General features: G+C 38.9%; 1 protein-coding gene and 1 long non-coding RNA gene across 2 annotated transcripts in view; one reads left to right on the top strand and one right to left on the bottom strand.

Annotated features, from left to right (window-relative positions):
- Positions 1 to 13,401, bottom strand: part of LOC128015874 (uncharacterized) — a 327,822-nt gene that overhangs the window by 60,014 nt on the left and 254,407 nt on the right. The window lies entirely within an intron of this gene.
- LOC128015867 (ephrin type-A receptor 2) lies at positions 1,745 to 13,190 on the top strand. The gene is made up of 17 exons (XM_052600083.1): positions 1,745 to 1,916; positions 2,154 to 2,221; positions 2,819 to 3,476; positions 7,597 to 7,752; positions 7,871 to 8,203; positions 8,535 to 8,662; positions 9,071 to 9,248; positions 9,409 to 9,511; positions 9,727 to 9,782; positions 9,970 to 10,095; positions 10,776 to 10,961; positions 11,065 to 11,126; positions 11,219 to 11,428; positions 11,548 to 11,697; positions 11,884 to 12,077; positions 12,183 to 12,338; positions 12,459 to 13,190. Exons 1-17 carry the CDS (start codon positions 1,832 to 1,834, stop codon positions 12,565 to 12,567), a joined length of 2,958 nt encoding a protein of 985 aa, XP_052456043.1. The 5' UTR covers positions 1,745 to 1,831; the 3' UTR covers positions 12,568 to 13,190.

Raw genomic sequence — 13,401 nt, 5'->3', positions numbered from 1 at the left:
ATTTAATTGCATAACTAAGCATTTTCTTAATACATTTTAATAATTTGGGGTGACACCCCAGGTGAATAGAGTAAAAAAATAAACTAATAGAAAACCTAACCTAACAGTCACCTACATATCTTCTCGTGTTTGCTGATTACATTAAGAAAAACCTCTTTTGTATTAAAAGTTTTCTGAAAGTTGTTTAAATATGCAAATGTATCACTTTTTAATTAAATATGCACTGATTTGCATTTTGTATTACTTGTTTCACTTTGTTGACATAAAGACTCAAAGGTCTCTCATAAATCAGAACATCAGAAATGTCAACAGCCAGAAATAAGTAAGTAAATAAATAAAATAATCTTTTACCAAACCCTGATGTAAAAACCTTCAGAATATATATGGGAATAGAACTGTAATGTTTATGTGTTTGTAAGTGCGGAGATTTGTAGCTCAGTGCATGAGAAAAAAAAATAATTTTGGCCTTTAAAGATAGTTGTAATTATATGCAAATAGATAAAACGCTATAAAATAAACATTTAAACAATGTTTTGGAGGTTTTCTTTGCAGTAGTCTGAAACAACACATTATGACAAGCCAAATACAAAATACAGCGAGTGACACACTGAAGAAATTACTGAAATAATATTTTCAAAAAATACTTCAATAATCTTTGTTTATTCAAATTTTTTATAGTGCATTTAAATATACTGGAGACTAGAATGTAAAATGCTTTGGGGATATTTAACAGATCAGAGTTTAAGTCTAGCCTTAATATTAATGGCAGTAAAAACTCTATGAGTCTGGATTTTGTTCAGAGCCATGCCACATAAAACCCTACTTGAGTCTGTCTAGAATTAAAGCTTAGGTCTTTCATTTATTGTATGTCTAATGAATATTTATAGCTGCTCTCACAATGCAGGCAGCCTCAGAAGAAGTCAGCTTGTGTTTGAATACCAGGTCAAGGAACTCTGACAGACTGCCGCACAAAGGAGACTTGACTCAAGCATTCCTTAGCATTGCCTGGCGATGCTTTTGTTTGTCATATTTCACCATCTACATATTCATACTCCTTTAACTCATTATCAGTTATTCATTCATTGAGGCAAGCCCACTTGACCCCCTCTCTAACTTGTGATGGGAATAAAATAGTGATGGTTGGTTTGACAAATATTTTAAGTGGGCTTTAGTATGCCCTAGACCACAACCAATAGCTTTAGTCTTAGCTTTTGTTGCAGTTTATGATTTAAAACATTTTCCACTTTAGCCAGTGCTGAAAAAAATAAAAAATAATAATCTTTAGAAATCCATAGGCTATATAAAACTCCGTCTTCCTGACAACTGCAATTCGATTTTGGGTTAGACAAAAGTGATTTGTAAAGTGCAATTTGTGAACATTTTAAAATCGTTTTCAGTCACTGTTAATAACCATTACTAACATTTTTTTTTCATCGTTTAAGCCTACTGAAATTCGTGGTGAACCGCATTAAAATATGAAACTAATTGCAGTCTGTAAAAGAAATACCTGGATTTTAGCTTCAAAGCAGAGGAATACTAAAAGCCCTCTCTTTGAACTGAAACCGTACCAAATCGTCTGAAATTACTATTGTGCAAATGAACGTGGGCGCAAACATCCGAAACTCATTGAACAGGTGTGGGGGCCGTCACTCAAATCACCCAGGCGTCCCAGAGCACGCCCACCAGCGCCATATATGGAGTGCATTCCAAGGGGCGGAGTCACCTGACTTCCCATATCCATGAATGAAGCCTCAACTTCATTTAGTATGTTCCTTCATGCCGTAGTCGGCGGAGTTTCGCATGGACCAAAAAGTTTTATCTGACAAACGCAATGGACTACAGACGCACTCAGTTGAATTTCTTATTTTTTTATTTATTTGTTAACAACGGATTTATGGGGATTCAGTCAAAAGAACGTAAGTAGCCGACAGACCGAAATTTTCTTTATATGAATATTTTCACTCAGAGCTGACGTTTCTATTTATAATTACTGCATGATGAATGAATAAAATATATATTAGAGGTCTCTATAGAGGTTTATGTAAATCTACATAAGACTTTTAATTCAGTAAATGTATTTTATTTTATTTATTAATTTATATTATTATTATTATTATTTTTTTGACTGTAACAAAATATTATATGATCCTTAGATGTGCTACTTGATATGAAGGCTGCTGGAAGTGAATTAGGTTGGTTAACCTGGCCAAATGAAGAAGGGGTGAGTTTTATTAATAAATCTGTTCTCTGTACATTCGCCATACCCAGTCATTAAGATTCATGAAAAGACTCGTATTTTTATGTATAACATAAAAAGTGCTCCAGTACATGTTGAGATGACATAATTTTTTTTTGATATATATTGCTTTGCACCAGAGTGTTTAAATATTTTATTTTCTGAAGGATTGAGCAGAAATAAGCTCTGGTTATAGGCTTTAGAGTGTGCAAAAGGTAGTATCAAGGCAGAGCGTGGTGGGAAAAAGCAGAGCAGAGGCCTACTTTTGGTCTCCTACAGCCTTCTAATGAGTTTTACAAAGGTGTGATTCCCGTAGTTTTAGTCTAACATTTAGAAGTAGGATATTGTAATATTTAATTTTAAAGTTGTGGCACTATCAAGTTAATTATTTGTCTTTCTGAGAGTCGCGACAAGCCTGACTTAACCAGTGGCATGAGTTTCAGGAGTATTCGGGAAACAGTAATTACTCTTCTAATACAGTAATAAAATGCTCTACCTTTAAAAAAAGTTTAATTTGAGTGACTTTTCTCTCATGCTTATTATGAGATTATAAAACATTTTGTCTTTTTCCATTTTTCTTAGTGGGAGGTAGTCCAGACGGTGGTGAACGGCTCTCTTCTTTACACTTACAGTGTGTGCAATGTTGCCAGTGACACAGAACAGAACAACTGGCTTCGCACGACCTTTATCCAGCGTAGGCCCGATGTCTCTCGCATATCCGTAGAACTGCGCTTTGTCGTCCGGGACTGCAATTCGTTCGGCAGCTCATCGCCTTCCTGTCGCGAGACTTTTGGCCTCTATCTAGGGGAAACTGACACAGATGTTGGCACAAATTTCCGCAAGAGCCAGTTTCGAAAGATAGCCACCGTAGCACCAGACGAGGTGACAGCTAATCGTGGAGGGGGCCGAGCTGATCTGCGGGTGAACATTGAGACGAAGAGCATCGGGCCACTCTCCAGAAGGGGCTTCTACCTTGCTTTCCAGGATTTAGGAGGCTGTGTTGCTCTCCTGGGGCTGAGGGTGTTCTACACCACCTGCCCAGCCACAATGAGAAGCCTGGCTGCCTTCCCCGAGCAGGTGGCATCAGGAGCGGAGGTGGAGGGCACCTGTGTGAAGGACGCAGTGGTGGTTGGAGAAGCTGCTCCTCGGATGTACTGCACCGCTGAGGGAGAGTGGGTCGTTCCTGTGGGCCAGTGTCTCTGTCGAGCGGGATACCAAGCTTTTGGAGATGCTTGCAAAGGTGAGTTTAGATGTTTATTGTTTTGTAGGGTTCTGGGCTTCAGTGATATGTCGAACTTATGCTTATTTAACAGTGGTTCATGGATATGGGTTTTTACTTAATTGAAAAATTCTGATTCCTCTAAAGGATGGTGGCCAATATCGAATATACAATTGATAATGTACAATCAGACATTATGGCAAAAGTGGTAGATTGATGCAATTGACTAATCAGTATCAAGTATTCCAAAAAGCTGCACAAAGATGCTGATATATACTTCGAATTAGCAGCGAAACCTACTCAAAAATGCTCAAAATTCAACCAAAAAGATGAAAGAAAGAAAGAAAGAAAATGTATGCTGATAATTTGAATTGGCACAAAAATGTCATGTCTGCATATATATATATTGGTCTGTCACTATAATATACTTTACTTTATTTAATTGTATGAGTCCATCATTTTGCAAAAGTTGAAGACAATTTGGGAACAACTGCAGATCGTTGTGGGTGGGCAGATGGTAAGTGTGTTGTCGGATAAGGGTGTGTTCTGAGAAGCTTGAAAGATTTTTGTGGCTGCCACAGAGCTGTCTGAGAAATTTGTGAGAGGCCAGAAATATGACTCAAGTCAAATGGAATGTCAGCCGTCTCCCCACCCTTTCACCTGCTGGTGTATTATTTCTACATGTGTGCTTAACGCTTTGGGAAGGAAGTGTGAAGATACCAGGGTACTATTGTTAAGGAGTGTATGTACATAGTTACAGTGGTATGGTTTGCATTCATAGGTTTTTAACCTTTGCACATTCTCAAATATCTTGCATTTGAATAGGACTTAAATAACGTGTTTGGCTGAATGGGTTAGACTTCAATAATGAGTTATAATGCTTTTCATTAGATAATAAGATCTGCAAACAATTTTTCTCAGAACTAATTTGACTTTTATCAGCTAGTGACTTAACCAACTGCTCCCAATGTTTTTTTTTTATGGATGTATGAAGTCATTTCCACTCAAGTTTGGTTTGGGACGTTATCTAACACAGCTACATTCAAACATTAAATGCGCATTAAGTATTGGGCTACTATAACAAGTTCTTACAGAAAAAATTGATTCTTTTATGTTTCATTTTAAGGTTTTCCCAAATAGTTTCAAGGAATTCCCCCAAGGTCATATTGCACTTTTCCCATACCCTCCACCAGCTGATATGACACAATGGGCAGAGCTAACATTACCTGTTTTACATTGTATGTGTAAGTGTGTTACCATGACAACAGCTCACCGCAGATTACAGAGAAGGTTTGGCATGCCCTGTCTGGGGTAGTCATCATATAATTAAAGGTTGGGCTGGACTTCTCTGGACACCTTTTGTATCTGTGGGAAAATGTGGTTTTGAGTAGACACGCTATTTATACGTTACTGTAAAATGTAAAACCAAAGGAATTAAAACCTATCCATTGGTAAACACAATGCTGACCAACTGTAGGGCACATTTGTTGAACATGCTGTACAAAAGGTTATCACTGGAAACAAATGTTAGCGAGAAATTTTTCAAAAGAGCCATATAGGAACAATCAGGAACGGCAATCTCAGGAAAGCATGTTTTAAAGACCTTGGCCTCTGGCAGCCCTACAGGAACCTGCACCTGAAACGGAAATTGAAGAACATCAAGGGAGTTCAGAATATCTGAAGGCATTCGGGGTTATTGGGAAAAGGGCAGATTCCACACATTTCCTTCTTAACGTAGTTTCCAGGAGACATGCTAAATGTTTTGACACCCTAGGAAGAAGTGTGATGAATGATGACCCGATGCAATAGCTCATGGGAGAGATGTAATGGAGACTGGTATCTTGTTGACTTTGTGATGACATGTTTCAGGAATGAGGAGTACATGTCCAGACATCGTAACCTGCGGTTCTTTCCATTCCGATTCTGACAAAGCCTTTTTTCTTTTTCTGTAAATGATTGTTTCACTCTATAATTTGTTCATCCACTCATCTGTTGACAGACTGCAGTAATTAACAACCTTTGCCTATACCGCTTGATTCAACTTGGTTGGGTTATTTCTCCATAGAGTGAAAAGTTGCCTCAAAGCATTCAGTGTAAAAAACGACCACTGAAACAATAAAGCTGCTGTTGTCATTGTGTTCATGGAAGTTTTACGAGTGGTTTTCTACATGAGTGCTGTTCTGTTCAGCTTATCGCCACCTGCCAGTGTTTGTTGGGGACATTTGTGGTTGGTTGTCGGGCAGGGATGGGGGGAAGGGGGTTCATTTGAATGGTTAGCCAGAGAAACGTGGAATTGAGAAGATTCGGGGGAGATCACAATTGTTCCAATGTTTTCACTGCTTGTGAGTTTGATACTGGCTAAAGATGTTGAATAGAAGCTGACTATAGTGTCATGATTTATTTTTTATAACATCATATTAGAGTTTACTGTTAATTGCATTGACCCATGAAAAGGTCATAAATATTTTTGAAATTAGCTCCAGTTTAATAGATGTTTAATCCAATTAGCAGCTGGGAACTTTATTTAGTGATTCAGTGGTTATCTAATGGTTCAATGCTGTTACTAATACCTATACTAATACTCTATATTTTACATGATTAAAATATACATTTAAATTAATTAATTAATAATTAATTAAATTTTTATTACTTTTTGATTTAGCTGTATTAACCAATATTGCATATTTAATTGTGCTTTCTCATTTTCCCTAATTTGACATGTAGATGAGCGTGTGATAAATGTAAAGTTAATCATTAAAAACTCTATTTTAGTGTTAGCAAATCTCAAAATGAATATCTAGTTTTGAGACTGTACTTTTTTAATGTTATGATTCCCAAATATATTTATTTATTTTTTTTAATTACTTATTTAGCTAAATATTTCTTGACATGACACCATTTGTTTTCTTTAAAAGATTCGTCAGTGGTGCCATGAGCAAGTTGCACATTACAAAGTCTTTTCTTTCACACAAAGTTCCCATGGAAATAGCATTAACATGTTGAATCAGACTTATTACTCATGGCAGACCCGCATCTTGGCATTTGGTGAAATTTGGATTCGTTCAGACCAATGACACGTATGCCACTCTCAGTAGACACAAACATGAAGATTAGAGGAATAGATTGGGAGTTTCCCGCTCTTGTTCTGACTTCAAATAAAATGCACAAAGAAGGGCTGCCTTTCTTATGTTGACCCCCTCCTTTAGACGTCCACCCTTATACACAGAGCAAATACACAAAACCCAGTGTAAAATCTCAGCAGGAGAACTTCTGTCTGCAATCCTCACGCACCCATTCACGCTCACACTCACACACCTCCCATCGGCCGTCAATCTGAAACTTGGCCCTTTGTTTGAGGTGAGCACCGAGAGATGGGCCCCCAGGGGGGAAAAACTCCCCTCAAAGGAAGTTCCTCAGCTCTGTGGAAACTATATTCACAAGTGATTTTGCAAGCCAGTGAGTTTCTCATGCCCATTAAAAGTACACCTATCAGAACCGGCCTCATCTTAAGAGCGTTCATGTGATTCTGAATCATTGCTCTCAGCTGCCTTTGTTAATAATTGTTATCACCCCCCCACCCCTGCCTTCATTCCTTTTTTCCGGAGTTTCTTCCCTTTGTGTTTGTTATAGCATGTTTTCATCCTTCGGCAGAGGAAGGAAAGGAGGAGAAGAGGAGACCAGAGGTCTTATATTGATGCTTGCGGTTCCGACATCCTGTTTTTTCCAACGGACATCCACATGTGCTCCACTGCATTTTTTTCAAATCTGTTTCTTTCAGTGTTTTGGTACTGAAATTGACAGTGCAGAAGTAATCAGCCATAAAAAGGTCTATACAAAAGTTGGTGACCAGTTTGACTGGTTTCATTTAAAAGTATCTTCCGGATGCATTGTGAAGTGTGATCAGTTTATTGTTTGTTGAATGTTTGAATGACTGTTGTATGTTGCCTGTCGGTTGCATTATCCTGATTGACTTGTTTTGTGTGCAGTTGTGATTGTGCCAAAAGATTGAACCTCCCTTTATGTGCACAATGGCCAAAAATATAGAAATTGTGATGTTATATATTAAATGTGAATCTTTTTTGTCCTTTTAGTTGATAAATGCCTCATGTTCACCTGTTTTGTTTCTGTCTTTTTTTAAAAGCTTGTGAACTGGGTTACTACAAGAGCACAGATTCCATTCAGACCTGTGAAGTGTGTCCAGAAAACACGAAGCGCTCGGGTCATGCAGCACTGCTGTGCCCCTGCATGGAGGGCTTCTTCCGGGCCCCTACTGACCCAAACTCTGCTCCTTGCTCTTGTAAGTGTGATTATATGTTTTTTTTACTCCTCTAAAAAGTTGTTTGATCTTAAGAAACAGTTTTTTTTTCTCTGCATTTTAATTTAGTTTTTAAACATACCATGTTTTGCTCTTCTAGCTCTGCCTAGCCCACCTCAAAACCTGGTATACACGCCCCTGCTGACTGCGGGGAGTCTGCAACTGAGCTGGCGCCTACCGGCAGACACTGGTGGCAGAAGTGACATCACATACAGTGTGGCCTGCGAGCGCTGTGAGGGTGGTCTGTGTTCACTGTGTGGTGGAAGGGTGCGATTTGAGCCTTTGCAGACGGCCTTGAAAGACCCTGAGGTTGTGGTTAGTGAGCTGGAGCCTCATGTGAACTACACATTTACAGTCGAGGCTCAAAGCGGTGTGTCCCAGTTTAGTCGAAAAAGAGCCACGGCAAGCATTACAACAGTGCTTCACTTCACAGGTTAGATATTTAAGAATTTCTGTTTAAATTGCACAAATATAAAGCTGTTGAGCGACAAGCAATAGTTCTGTCCACAGTAATGGTGAAAATGTGTGTGAAAATTTGCATTTAACATGAAGCTGAATTTTGAACCAGTGAGGTTTCTTTGTGGGCAGAGCTACCCAGTGCACCTCATTGCCTGTCACAGCTCGATAAGATTAACAGATTAACACGGAGGAGAACTGATCACATGTCATGCCTGCTTAAGAAACAGTGCATCAAATGGCATTAAATGTAAATTGAGACATTGATGGTTAGCCAAAACACTGATGTATTGTGCCTTTTTATTTAGATGGCCCGAGGGTGCTGTACCTGAATGTAGAAGATCGGACCACCAGCAGTCTGACTTTATCCTGGGTCGTGGACCACCATGTGCAGAATAACAACTCTCCTCGCTTTGAGCTCATGTACCGCAAGAAGGTGACTATGATATCTTATTATGTTACATTTTTTATAAGAATATCAGAGAGACTGATGATTGGTGGTGGGACTGTAGACAACCACCTAGAACAATCTAGCAACCACTTAGCAATGCCTTAGCAACCAGCCAGAACACACTAGTAACCACCTAGCAATGCGACACCCAAGGAATCACATAACCACCAAAGCAACTACTTGGCAATGGCCTGTTAAATCGTCTAGTACACCCTATCAACCAGCTTAGCAATGCCATGGCATTCTGGAACCTTAAGTTAGTAATTTCTTCAGTGAAAATATAATTGACTTTATCTTGTATGCTTTCTCCTTCCCTCTCTATGGACTTTCCATATTTTCTTTCTTTACTATTTTGGAATAAACATTCAATTTCCTCTCCTCATTGTTTCACAGGAGGATCCCGGAGAATTGGATGTCACCACCTATAACGTTCTGGTTCTGGAAAAGTACTCTGTGCAGATTAACGACCTCTTACCAGGAACAAAGTATGTGGTCCGAGTTCACACCCTGACAGCGGAAGGCCATCCCAGCAGCCACAGCACAGAGCATGAATTTGAGACGTTGCCTCTCGGTAAGTGCGTGCAAATGCGTATCTGGGCGTTTCGTTTTAGTCTTTTAATGCTTTGTGTATGAAAGTGCGTAACTTTGATGCATTTGTGATAGGCTATGGGTGGTGTGCCAATGTTTGTCAGTATCAGTGAACTGCATTTCTTTTTGTTCTGTTTCAACAGCCGAATCTCAGACGCAGAATAGTTCCATGGTTGTCATGGGAGCCATCGCTGGGGGCGGAGTCATGTTGCTGATTGTGGTGGTTATTTTCCTCTTGCACAAAAGGTTAGAGGACCTTTCTCTGGTATCACTTTTTCCATTCTATTCTCTTCTTTATCTCTTTCCCAACCACAAAGCAGGATTTCCCAACCTTGCCCTTAGTCACTTCACCCACACTGTTTACATTCCAGCTTTGATGTGTAATCATCCACATTTAATATATCATCAAGATAGGAGCTTAAATTAACTCACTAATGTGATGTTCAATGTTCTTTCATCAGGAGGTTGAATTCCCATGTCCGACGGCGGGTAGATGGAGATTACTTTTCATGTCCAGGTAAGGAATGAATTGAGTCCCTTTTGCATTCATGTGTTTGGCGTTAAGACATCATGTCTGATGCTATCAGCTATTGCTTCACACGAAAATCCCTATGTTTTAATCTTCAAAGTCGAACGAGTCATCTCGGCCATCATATAGTGGGCGTCATGTAAACAAGGTCAAACTCTACCTATTTATTTTATAGAAAAACTCCTGCCTTTGAAGACCTACATTGATCCCCATACATATGAAGACCCCTGTGCGGCTGTCCTCAAGTTTGCCAGTGAAATCCATCCTAGTCATATCACCAAGAAGAAAGTCATTGGTGCAGGTTAGTGTTATTCTAGTATTAATTAAATCCTATAATAGTGTTTATCCTGTTAACTGTCACTCACATTTTTGAACACAGACTTGAAAGTGCATGATCCAAACCTACATTTTTATAATTCTGACTGAAAACATTTTTTAACATGATTTTGATGATTTTTGCATGGTAAAGCAATCTTTGAATTTAAAATGGGTTTCAAAAGAGGAATTTTGAGATTTTATGTTTTCATGTGATATATAAATTCTGATGATTTCTAAAGTGTGATAGAGAAAAAGGCAACAAAGAAGACTTTTTTTCGACAAAGGTCAAAACTCCTGTTTTGATGTAGGTTTTTGGGGCGCACTCTTGCCATAAATTAATGTATTACTTTTCCTACATAATTTTTAACAAAAAAGATTGGTAAAATTTAGGGTCTATTTAGGAGTCTTCCAACCTCCGGACCTTTTCTTTTTTTCTAAATCGATTTATTTCAGGTTTAGTCACAAGTTTTTAATGTAATATATTCATTTTATTTTAGCTTCATAAAACCATTTTTAATAGTTTCAGATTTAGTAAACATTAACAACTCTGGTGCAAGTGTGTTAAAAATAGTCACTTGTGTTACTTTTTAAGTGTCTTTTCCTGTGCCTTGGACTTTAAGTTATGTCATTCATTAACAGTTGTCTTTCCATATTGCTCCATAGGAGAATTTGGTGAGGTGTACCGTGGTTCTCTGAAGGTACCAGGACGCTGTGAGGTCGACGTAGCGATAAAGACCCTGAAGCCAGGCTACACTGAGAAGCAGAGGCAGGACTTCCTCAGTGAAGCCAGTATTATGGGCCAGTTTTCCCATAAGAACATTATCCGTCTAGAGGGTGTTGTCACCAAATGTAAGAATCATCCTGTCAAATAATAGTTTCCAGTACTTTAGAATACCATTCCACAAAACAGTGCATGTTTTAACAGGCCGTTCCCTTCTATCTATTGTTTCAGTCAAAGATGCCATGATTATTACAGAGTACATGGAGAATGGAGCTCTGGACCAATATTTAAAGGTATGTTCCTGTCAGCAAATGTTAATGTTTAATCTGAATACCTCTGCTAAATTGTAGCACTGATCACTAATCTGTTTCTTTCTGCCCCACAGGACCATGATGGGGACTTTTCCTCGCACCAGCTTGTGGGAATGCTCAACGGCATAGCGGCAGGAATGAAGTACCTCTCAGACATGAACTACGTTCATCGGGACCTCGCCGCTCGCAATGTTCTGGTCAATGGCAAATTGGAGTGTAAAGTCTCAGATTTCGGCCTGTCGCGAGTGCTGGAGGACTATCCTGAGGGAACCTACACGACTACTGTACGTTTCATGAATGCATAGCATCATAATCGTATAAATGTATTAAAACATTCTTTTCATGAGTTTGAAAATGATTCAGATTTTCTGAGCGGATACTGAGTGAACTTTAACTCTTTTAGGGAGGAAAGATTCCTATTCGCTGGACGGCACCTGAGGCAATAGCGTACAGGAAGTTCACTTCTGCCAGTGACGTGTGGAGTTTCGGCATAGTCATGTGGGAGGTGATGTCATTCGGAAAAAGACCCTACTGGGACATGAGCAACCACGAGGTATGAGAAATTTCTTTTATTATTTCTAATTTCTCATACTTTAGGAGTTTGGCCTAAATTGGATGATTACAAAATGACCCAATGCCTTAGCAATTCTCTAAAAACCAATGAAATGTTTGATGCATTCATTTAAAAGTCCTCTGTGAGCACGAGTTTCAACTTTTTTCTTTGTATATTTGATCACAGGTGATGAAATCCATAAATGAAGGCTTCAGGTTACCGGCACCGATGGGCTGCCCGTCTGCGGTCAATCAGCTCATGCTGCAGTGCTGGATGCAGGACCGCTCCAAACGGCCACGCTTTGTTGATATCGTCAACTTACTTGAGAAGCTGCTTTGCAACCCAGAGTCACTCTCAGCCATTGCCAATATCAACCCCTGGTAAGAAGCGGTTAACAGCCTGATGATGATAAATGTATTATAGATTAACAAATCTACAATTGTATTTTTACTGAGATTTTCATTTAATATATCTCTCCCCCACAGTGTCTCTATTCGTCTGGCCAGCTCAAGTGGTAATGATGGCGCCCCCTTCAGGTCAGTGGATGAATGGCTGGAATCCATCAAGATGGCCCAATACAGACAAACCTTCGCTCTTGCTGGAATTAAAACTATGGGACAGGTTTTGCACTTAAAAATTGAGTAAGTATGCCTGATTACATGCATAAATAAGTTACAAACTGAACCAGTTTCAAGAGGTTATAAATGACTTAAATTTCTATGGCCTCATCTAATCCATTCGCTATTTTCTTTTTCAAAAAGTGACATAGGGAACATTGGAGTACGACTGCCAGGTCATCAGAAGAGAATAGCCTACAGCATTCTGGGCCTGCAAGACCCGACGGCAACCCTGGATCTGCTTGCTGTGTAATGCAGCTCTGTTCTGAATCAACAGTTGAACTGGCCCAAACTGGACTTTAAAAACCTGACTGAATAAAGACCAGAATGCCCTCCTCAAATGAAATGGACTCCCTTCGGGAATAGAGACACTGTACTGTTTTGATATTTTGTTTCTCCCTTTTTAAAGCTTTTTATATGAAATTTGTTCACGTCAGATGGACCCTTATGCTCTTTGTGATTCTGTTTCAACTTAAGCCATATTAAGTACGCGGTTGAAATATGAAGGTCTGAATTGAAATATAGAAATATTGTAACTACTTCCCTCAGGTCTGATGATTAGGGTGCTATCAAGGGTACAACGATAGTAACCTTATATTACTGTGGTGCCCATATGTCCAAATATTAAACAGAGCTGCAAAATGTGAGGGGTTGAAGTCTGATTTAAGGTTGTACAATTACAAATGTAAAAAGTTTAGTAGGAAATATAATATGTTGTTAAATTGTTGACGGACATCCTCCTGTTTTGAAAGATAGGATGAGTGTTTACATGTCTTATTTCAGCTCTTTTTATTTAATATTTATTTTTGTATTTATTGTATGTGTTTGTCAAGAAATTAATGTACTGTATAGGATTAAAATATTCCCTAAGTCTCATCCTAAGTCATCTCTTCATCATCATGCACCTCGCACAAAAGTCATGCACTAACATGCCTGAAATTACACAAATACAAAAGAAACAACATCACTGTGCTTTAGTTTTAGATTTCCAGTAGACTGTAAGCTCTAAGTCTCTCCACAAATGCAGTTTGGAAAGCCATTCACTGTAGTCGAGAGAGACAAAGTGTCTGTAATAGTCTTGGCTCAC

This window comes from Carassius gibelio, chromosome A6 (assembly GCF_023724105.1).
Source record: "Carassius gibelio isolate Cgi1373 ecotype wild population from Czech Republic chromosome A6, carGib1.2-hapl.c, whole genome shotgun sequence".
NCBI lineage: Eukaryota > Metazoa > Chordata > Actinopteri > Cypriniformes > Cyprinidae > Carassius > Carassius gibelio.
Note: the sequence above shows the minus strand (reverse complement) of the source record. Positions and strands in the feature narration are given on the sequence as shown.

What these genes read in the sequence shown, in the direction of transcription:
- LOC128015867 (XM_052600083.1), top strand. Translation starts at nt 1,832, where the DNA reads ATGGACTACAGACGCACTCAGTTGAATTTCTTATTTTTTTATTTATTT. An exon ending in CTCTGGACCAATATTTAAAG is followed by an intron (nt 11,127 to 11,218) that starts GTATGTTCCTGT and finishes TCTGCCCCACAG; the next exon opens with GACCATGATGGGGACTTTTC. An exon ending in ATTGCCAATATCAACCCCTG is followed by an intron (nt 12,078 to 12,182) that starts GTAAGAAGCGGT and finishes TCTCCCCCACAG; the next exon opens with TGTCTCTATTCGTCTGGCCA.